Source organism: Ascidia mentula, chromosome 5 (genome assembly GCF_947561715.1).
Source record: "Ascidia mentula chromosome 5, kaAscMent1.1, whole genome shotgun sequence".
Classification (NCBI taxonomy): Eukaryota; Metazoa; Chordata; class Ascidiacea; order Phlebobranchia; family Ascidiidae; genus Ascidia; species Ascidia mentula.
The window spans coordinates 15,905,900-15,915,561 of NC_138570.1; the positions used below are offsets into that span (position 1 = coordinate 15,905,900).

The following is a 9,662-nucleotide window of genomic DNA, read 5'->3' on the forward strand; positions in this document are numbered from 1 at the left end:
CCTTCCAGAATTGGCGGTAGAACTTTGGTTACAGGTTTATTTATCAAATGTTCCAACACTTAGACTCTTTTACGCTATGTTGATATTTTCTTATTCCCCTTAACGTCCTGTGAGATTACACTGCAATGGGACCAAAGACGCGAGTTAAAGTATGGATGTGTTGCAAAGGCGAAATTCACAAAGCTAACCCATTGCTTTAAACATGCTTTAACATTTTCATGGAATAAATTTTCTCCAATTTCCATAAAGTTCATTTGCATAAGGAAAAATGGAAAGGAAATTGTTCGTTAGTTTGCACTGGTGACTAAGTAGAACACAGTTAAGTAACTAGAACCAGATATTTGTTCCTGACATCGTCTTATTTGCTTGAGCTGACAAATCCCGCTTTTGTATTCAACTCCTTCAGGGATTGCAACGCATCGATTGCCAGTTGACGTCATAACGATGACGGAAATAGCAAACCCCTCGAACCAATACAGGAAGATGGAACTTAAGCCAGCGGAGCAGTTGGAAAGGAGTGCGAGGAACAATTCATTATTGACGTCACGAGATTCGCAATGTTTTAAGAGAACTTTGTTTTCAAGGTGACATGTTAAATATACGTCCAAAGAAGACACTGACGTCACATGCCCGCTGGAGGAAGTCTCGTGGCTTCTCCTTTTTAACGTTTGGGCCAGGGTTGGATCAACCAGTAACCAAACCTAACTCGTGTTTGGGGTTAGCCTACACATTTCTGTCTTCAGCTTCTGCTCAAGCATCTAATGCACACATTTATGTTTTTCATGGCGGCTCATAGGAGTTGTTAACAGCGTACACGTGGCAGTGACGCAAGGACGTGTCGTGGCGCGGCGGCTTTCTTCTTAATAAAGGTGTTGGTTAAAGGAATATATACAGAACTAGTTGCAACCTTGAGGAAAGAGGCATCTTTGAGCATTAAGGGAAGGCATCACAGATTCATCAATAATGTGCTGATTTTCGTTTATGTTTGCAGTTTGCAATAAATACATAAGAGGTGGTAAATGCTTAGTTTACCGAGTGCATTGCTGCATTATAGCTCTGCTGGCCTTAATGTAAATTAAGACGTGTGGCTAGAAAATACACAAACACGTATATTGCGCTTAAAAAGAATAAGGAGTAAGACACTGGAAAACACTGAAATCTTGACCAAGCTAATCTTGAAGTCAAGTTTGTGAAGGAATTACATTTCTACGCGAATAAGGCTTTGTTCGTTGTTAGAGACTTCTTTGTTTGTAAGTTTACGTTGTAAAGTTATTTGGGTGACATAAATTCTTGACCCTAAGGCACGTGATTGTTTGCGTAAATGTTGTAAACTATAAGAGGATATAACAGGATTTCCTATTACGATTGTTCGCAGCGACTCTGATACATGAAAAGAAGTCTTTATAATAATATTTGTATTAGGTTTGATCGCTTACCATGACAAACATATGTCAAGTAATTCAAAGGTGAATGTACACACAATGGCATTTCGAAAATTGTACGTTGCTTCTGTTTTTTTGCACGATTCTCTCGGGTTCTTCTACGTTTCACAACCTTGCTGTGATTGGTCGAACCAACTTCTCATGCAATCGTTACCTGGAGGATTTTCCAGCTCACGAAGGAAACTGTCTACGTCATAATCCCACCGATCAAGATAGAAGAAGTGAAAGCATCTTCCGCCTTGCGCCAGCACCTGCAAATACAATTAACAGCAAAACCTGTCATGTCGGTACATGGAATAAGACTGGGTTTTGGAAGAAAGTCGTAGCATTAGAAAATTTTTATAGTGAGCATGAATTTACAAAAAAAAACTGAATTGCCCCAGTGGTAAGAGTGGAAATCCCAAACATCTATGCAACACCTTAATCCAATCTATCGGTGCTACCTTGAGGTTGTTCTTGCAAGCTGCACCCAAATTAAGCCCGATTACATATACGTTGATATTCATGTTTATCAGGTAGTCGGAGGTTGCCAGAAGGCGGCGAGAAGCACAGTTGGCGCATCTGAAACAAGTCAAATATGACGTTGGTCTGCAAGCATTTGTTCCTGTGGTTTATAGAAGGAAAAGGATAATCGTTGAGTCGCCGCAATAAAGAACTCCAGACCCTGTTTATGATTTGACAAATCGTTGAAACTATCTGTTTAACTATACAGCGCAAAACCCATTTTGATTTTTTGAGGAAAAAGCAACTTCTCAGTTCTCACCCGTCTGAAATTAGAACAATATCTTTTTCGATGCCAGGATCATACAATCTGCTTCCCATGGCAGAAGTGAAAACTTCGTCGGCTGCGAAGCGGAGGGCGTTGTCAAGGCAAGTTCTTACTGATGAACTATCATTGAATCTGCAGAAATGCCTAATTTTCATTTTTCGGTTTCGGAAATGAAACACTTTCACAACTCTAATAAAATCTTTTTACACAAAAACTCATAATTAATGAGCTGGCCTAGAACGCAGGCAACAAATTAAGTGTTTACTAGACTTTATTCCATCGTCTGTCAATGGCGTGGCTGTTCCTAACTTTAATGTATTAAGTCAGAGCGAGAGCTCTACTGATGTACGATCCCTAATAGTAAGTTGAATGCCGATGCTACGTTTTTATTTCCCGAATTACACTTGAATATGTTTCGTGTAAACTTCCTCAGCACACAGCACTACGAGTGCAGGCAAGCCTTTTGTAGATGGAGCATAAATTTCCACCATTTTTAATTGCATTGTGGGCAAACTCATTTATAATCAACACGTGATATGTTTTGTCAGTCAAACCTATTTATCTTAATATCACCACCTAATTTTGCATTTACAAGTTTAAAACTTAACCAAAAATTCAAACCTAATTTTTTTGATATCATTAGCGAGGTCTTCCACATCGCTAAAGAACCGATTCAAAGGTATATGAAAGTGAATCTCTGCGTCGAATGACATCACAGCTACGCGAGTCTTGTCCTGGCGCACCCGGATGTCACCACAAAGCACTTTGGAAAAAAATATTAACGTTGTAATTGAGGAAGTGAAAAACAATCGATTGGCCTGCTTCAAATTGACAAATGTCGGTACTGGGTTTATGAACAGGTAGTGCCAGTCATTTCATTGAGCTAATTAAACTACAAATATAGAACAATTATTTCTCTGTAAATGTGCATGCAAGTTACATCATTTTTGTACCCTATGTTCCGACTACATTTACTGACACTTTACATCTATTACGCCAAGCTCATATATTTCCCGTTTTCTGTTTCTATCCAGTATGCATTTCTAAACTTAGTCACTCACGTTTAACGATGGCGGCTGCAATCCTTTTCAATTTCTTAAACTTCACCGGTCCCACACTCCCACTTTCATCCATCATGATGAGAAGGTCTCGACTCTTCTGCCGAGTGCCATAATTGCCCTTCAATTCGTTTGAGTAAATGTTAAAGTAAAGGTTCAATACAAACAAGTAACACACGATCAGCGTCACTACGGTCTTTTCAGTAATATTGAACAATGTGTTTCAAGGATTATTAGGTGGATACTAAACGGAAAATTATTGTCCTCACCAAAGAACGCTTTTTTCTCCCAAAAATCTGTTTCTTACTGTTGCAGTTTCCCATCAACGACTTGTTCGTTCGCGGATCACGAAATTCCATACAGATGGGTTGCCGCGGCATAATGACAGGCGTAGTATTCGCCTCCGGATCGTCTCGGATCAAGGGATAGTAGGTTGGCATGGTTGGTTTAGGTTGGAGAAGGTTGTCAATAAACGTGTTTGCAAGGATTGAACCCGCCGTGCATCGCTTCGTCTCTGAAAAGAAAGTTTGGTAAATTTACTTTACTAACGGGAGTCTGTAGAAAGTGTATTTCTGCGCTGGATATTGTTGCACAAATTGAACACCAACTATTCGATACAGAAAGCATTTATTTCACATTCGATAAGATACATGTATGCATTATATACTGTTAAGAATTATCCAGTTTAACATATTTCTGAAGACTAGGTAGCAGGGAACGCGATTCACTATACCCCGAAAACTATTGAATTCCAATCAACAAGACCACGTTAGCGTTTCGTTAATTTTGTACCAGGATATGAATAACGACTCAGCATTCATGCGAAATCCTGATTGTTAGGTTTCAAAAGCGGAGCAGCTACACCCGAACATCTGTAAATTAAACAGAAGCAACTTACGTGGTAGACAGATTCCAAGTTTATCGGGAGTTGGCATTCGCCTTCGAACAGCGTTCAAGAAATGAGTCGTGTTACATTTGCCCCATTTCTCGTATGTACAAGTAGTCCTTCTCCATTTGCCAAACAGAAAACCGTTGCTACCAGAGCACAAAATTAAGAGTACCACGAACCTGATGCTTGCCGCCATCCTTACTCGAAGAAAACCAATTCCCAAAGTTTTATATGCTGCCACCAGGATATTGTGACGTGCCGATTGCTGGTTGACGTCACAGAAATCGCACAAACGACAAAGACCAAAATATTACAAAGAAATTAAATTGAACTTGCGAAACCCTTCGTGTTGACGTGAAATAATTCTTATTCGTTGAATGTGATTGGTTACAATAAGGGGACGATTGAATATGAGGAAAATAAAGTAATTGTGAAAGTGTTTGTGTTAATTTAAATAAGTCCGACAGAAACGGATCAAAATCTCCGCAGCTTGAAAGGTAGTTTTATCCTTGGTTAGATCTGTGGTTAGGCCAAGTAGAATTTTGTTGTTTCGAAACTAAATCGTTGTAGCCTGAAGCTTTACACGTGTTGCTCAGAGCAATGTTATATTTATATAAAGTGTATTTACAAGTTGCATGATCGGAGATAACAAGATGTTGTACTTTGTGTGGTTGTTGTTGATTACATCTGGTTTACTGGAAGTAACTTGTCATGACTCTATGGAAACTCAAACCTGCCGCATTCCAACAGTTTGAAACAATCCTTACTCTACTGAATGGAAGGAGGTTGATCTTGGTGGAATAAAAGGAGACAGAGGATTACCAGGCAAAAGGGTAAGGAAAATACACGATAACTTGTATATACATAAAAATACTCAAAAAATTTCTGATGCATCAAAAACTGCACGGAAAACGCACTGACGTTGTTACTTACGAACACATATGTAACATATTGGGGTGTGTTACACGTAAGAACAAGCTTTATTGATTTATTACAAAAGTTGAACAAAAGAAGCACAATTTTCCCCAATATATGTGGTTTTGAGGAACTGAAACATATACACGTATTTTTGTTGTAATACTACACAGCTTGGTGAGAATTATCCGCAACACCCTTTGTAGCATTAGGCATACACAAACATTTGGCAACTTGCAGGCATATGCAACCTTACAAATCCACAATAAATTAAACTTTTTGTAAACCGTGGAGAAAGTGCAAACTCTTATTGGTAACAATTGGTGATGTGTTGTACCAGATATTGACCAATATTCAGTATCCGGATAATACACTTAAATTTACCGGATAGTTGCCTTCGCATAAAACACGCAAACTTTTTGCTTTTACCCGTTTTCTGGGCCCAGATGCGTTACCACCTACCGACTTCACACCGGGTAAGCAATCCCTGTTTGTGACCTAAATATACAACATCTATATGCATTACTGCTGTTATGAAAATGTGGTGCAAACCATATATGGTCAATATATCGAGGGTTTGGAAAGCCTTCCGCAATTAAGATATTTTGTATCGAGGCTGTACCACAAAAAAGTTTTTTTTTCGAACATATTTAACTCAGCACTCTCGTTTGTTGAACTCACGAGAAGCCAACCGTAACGAAGCGTAAACTTCCAAGTATCAGACATTTATGTGGCGTCGGTAAAACTAGAGAAAAACATCGCAGCCCGGTGATGCATAGCAGAGTTTGTTTTTAGCCAGCGGTTAGCTAAAGGGTACCAAGCCCTGGTCAAGTGTTCAACAACAAAATCGTTAATGCTCAAATTCAGGCGCAATATATCCCCGGTCATTTGGAAGATTTGTTTAGTTACACTGTATGAATGTACATCAGATGTTAAACGCACACCCTAGTATAATGGCCAGCAGTTTCTTCTGTACGTTGACTGATGGTTGGAACCCATGGTCTGTATGTTTCTTACATACACTGGAAACAGATTGTTTGTTTTTCTCTGTTAACCATGCAAGTTACATACACGTCACAAAGAGCACTGTCACAAAAATCGCAAAGGAAACATTTACAAATTCGTGGAAATTTATTTTACATTTTGACAAAACTGACTCAGGAACGCACAACGAAAATAACTGAATTCGTTGACGTTTACTAAACTGATATAAATGTGTTTCACACAAAAATGGAAACGTTTTAACTGAAAACGGGGTTTAGAAATTCTGTCTATCAAACGATTGTCAGGTTTGTTTATGCTTAAAACACGGTCATAATAACGAATTGTGATGTAATTATGTACAGATTGTTCATTCCGACTAAAACAAGAATGATGAACAAAAGCTTCTGAGTACTCAATTCATCACTCAATCTTAATCACTCTGCCACCTTCCTGCTCTGCACTGGGATTGTATCCAACACTTAAATCAGACAAACGACTCCTTGGCGTAGGCAATGGTGGCTTTTTGGGCGAGAGCCATTCCTTCGTTTTCGACAATCGCTCTTCCAATGCTTTGGAGTAGAGCAAGGGGTTGAGGGCGCTGTTGATTGGAAGCAACAGACAAGCACTCAACACATAAGCGTCTCCTGGCATCTTCACTCCTCCAACACTCAAAAACCCCATCACACAAATTGGAATCCAGCAACAAAAGTCGATCAAAATCAACCTGGTGATTCTCTTCTGCATCTTGGAGCTGACATCAGTGCTTCTGGATCCTTTCATGCGGTTGCTTCGTTTGTTAATAAGAAAATAAGCAACCGCCATGTAGATGAACATGAGGAAGTTGATTGTGATGAGGAATGTTGAATATTCCCAAGCAAACTCATTGGTTCTTGCAAACAAACGTGGCATACAGACGCTCGTTTCACCATAATATCCAAACTCTCCCTTGATAGAGTTACGTGGAAAGGCGTTTTCAATTGTACGTTTAACATCGTACCAAGACTCTGGCTCTGATGTGGAAATTCTTTGTGCAAGTAACGACATGTTTTCTCTTGACACGAAATCTGTTTCATAAAAGTTATTTGGAAACCAAACATCAGTGGTAAAGTACTCGGAAGTTGCGTTGAGCAAAGGAATATTTGCCAACAAAATGGCTAACGTCCAACAAGACAATTCAGCAATCACACATTTAGTAACACTTACATTTCGCATGAGGAAAGGTTTAAAGGCCGATATCAGGCGAAATGTGGTCATAGCAGTCATAGTGAAAGCTGATGCTTCTGATGATACAACTGCAAGTGCTCCAAGTCCTGAACACAAGCTACTTGATCTCCATTCTTTATCAAACAAACAATAAGATCCAGAAAATCTAGTCGCTTGTATGATAATTGCCAGTAGATAAACTCCCATGAGAAGGTCAGACACGCAGAGGTTGAGAATAAAAACGCTTGAATTAATAAACAAATTCTGATCTTTATTAACTTTAATCAAGTCACGTACGGTTGTAACAAATACAAACGAATTCCCTCCAAGTGCTAAGATGCCTGTCACCCAGAAGATACCTCGATAAACTGGGTTTGCGATCATTTCGTTGACGTCTGCAAAAACTGTTGTTGGCAGGCATTGCAATGCATCAGTGGAATTGTAATGAACCGATTATTTGAACGTGGCGAGGTTTTTGCGAGGGACGGCGTCAAACCGGGAAGAATCATTTCAAACTTTTCTCTTGCTGACTTGTTAAAATGCAAGGTTAAGTTTTGTCGTTGAATGTTTGATTGAAGTGATTAGTTACCTTTATTTTTAATTTCAACCTTTTATTAAACTGAATGAAACTCGTCAGTGATCAAATCAAATTGCGCAATGTGGGTAAATAATCCCGTCAACAATTCAAGAATTCGAAATGCCCTCGCAACACATTTGGGCCACAAATAGTTTGTTACGTAAGAGGAGCGTAGAAACGCAAAGCAGGTTGGTTGAATTCGTTTCGCTTTCAACCCCCCTTCGAGAACAGACAAATTCATGGGGTTTTAGGTGTGCGGTTTTGCTTGGTTTGTCACGTTGCATCAGATAAATTAGGTTTGGCCAACCCGCGGTCCTCGGGCCACATTTGGCCAATATAACTTTTTTTCTGTATAACTGCACTGACTAACAGGCTTTCGATGACGTAACTATTACTGCTATTTTTACCAACCTTAGACACGAGCATCACCGAATTCTAAAAAAGCCTGAAAAAGTGCAAAAACGAAGCAAATTGTAATTCAAGCTCCTTGATACGCAGATATTTACTATTCACGATCATTCTTCACACGTGAATTCGACGAGCATATCGCTATACTTGCACTGTGAAGTCATGTAAAGGTCGACTGACAAAGCGCAAAATTGTCGCAGCCTCTGTTGAGTTTACAAACAAGAAAAAAATCCCGAGCTCCCAAAATGTCTGATTCCTACTGACGTCATATGCCGATATTCGTGGGTTTCAGGTTTTTTTCTACACAAACTTAATGGTTATTTTTGGCCGTCCATGTTTTGTCACGTTTGGGTCTTTATTTCTAGCTGGTGTTGATGATTTAAGATTGATGTTTCTGTCAAAGCACAATTCCGGACAGAGTTACGTCAGTTATATTCACAGATTTCCCAAATGTTTTTGTGTCCTTTATCACTGCCTGGTTTATTTACTCATAAGTGGGAATAATTATCTTGAAAGGAAAAATATTTGTTTTTGATGAAGGAAAGCAGAAGTATTGCAGAATATCTATTTGTCCGGTTGGGAAACAGGCTAAGGAAAAAGTTGTCCTGAAGTAATTTTTGAACTCCATTGTGTAAAGGATAAATCTGCCTCAAGGAAGTTTGAACCCCTTTTCTGCAAACGTGAACTTTTACTGCAATTTTTCGCACGCAAACTTCAAACCGCAGTCAACCGAAAATCCCGATACCCAACTGCAGCAACCCTGTGCTCATCCAACCGTTCAATCTAACTGCACTGGCACCACTGGTTGCTGTGTGGCGTGTTTACAAATATTATGACGACGGATTAAGTTAGAAAAGAGCAGTTTCCAACCACAAACCTTAATATTATCGAAAATACTACATAAAAACACTTCTATTTTCTTAAATAAACGGCACCATAACACGAAAGTCGCTCTGTATTATTGGAAACAGCAACAGCAACAGGTATTGGCCAAGTAGTTGTGGATATCAACTTGATCAAAATACATTTTATTTTTTATTCGACTTCCCGCCTTTTTTTGCCAACTTTTGATCAACATCAGTGTTTCTCCTGCAAAGGATATTTTATAAACACTCGAACAAAAGGACGGAAAATATAAAATCTTTCATACACAGGAGTTCATTGACAATGGGTAGGTTGGCATCCATTGGTACTTTAAGTTTATTGTTCATTGGCACGTGACGTCAAAGTTTGAAACAAAAAGTCGAATAAAAATGTTGGAAACACGAGGTTTAATTAAACTTGTACAAACCTTCGTTGCTTGACCTTCCAATAGCACAAAAGTCCGAGCAAGGTCAAAATCAATATCAAACGAAGAACAATCATTCTGTAACATCGTGAAGAAGTTGTGTCAATAAATTATTATCTACTTTTACAA

General features: G+C 39.0%; 2 protein-coding genes across 2 annotated transcripts; both read right to left on the reverse strand.

The window, feature by feature from the left end:
• Positions 1-1,400: 1,400 nt before the first annotated feature.
• Positions 1,401-4,354, reverse strand: LOC145903038 (uncharacterized). Its single transcript, XM_082991127.1, has 7 exons — positions 4,168-4,354; positions 3,539-3,783; positions 3,273-3,390; positions 2,833-2,974; positions 2,206-2,343; positions 1,886-2,003; positions 1,401-1,693 (listed from the first exon to the last, which is right to left on the reverse strand). Exons 1-7 carry the CDS (start codon positions 4,352-4,354, stop codon positions 1,541-1,543), a joined length of 1,101 nt encoding a protein of 366 aa, XP_082847253.1. The 3' UTR covers positions 1,401-1,540.
• A 2,123-nt stretch (positions 4,355-6,477) lies between these two features.
• Positions 6,478-7,647, reverse strand: LOC145903039 (G-protein coupled receptor GRL101-like). The gene has a single exon (XM_082991128.1). The coding sequence runs from the start codon at positions 7,642-7,644 to the stop codon at positions 6,478-6,480; it is 1,167 nt and encodes a 388-aa protein (XP_082847254.1). The 5' UTR covers positions 7,645-7,647.
• Between the last annotated feature and the right edge of the window lie 2,015 nt (positions 7,648-9,662).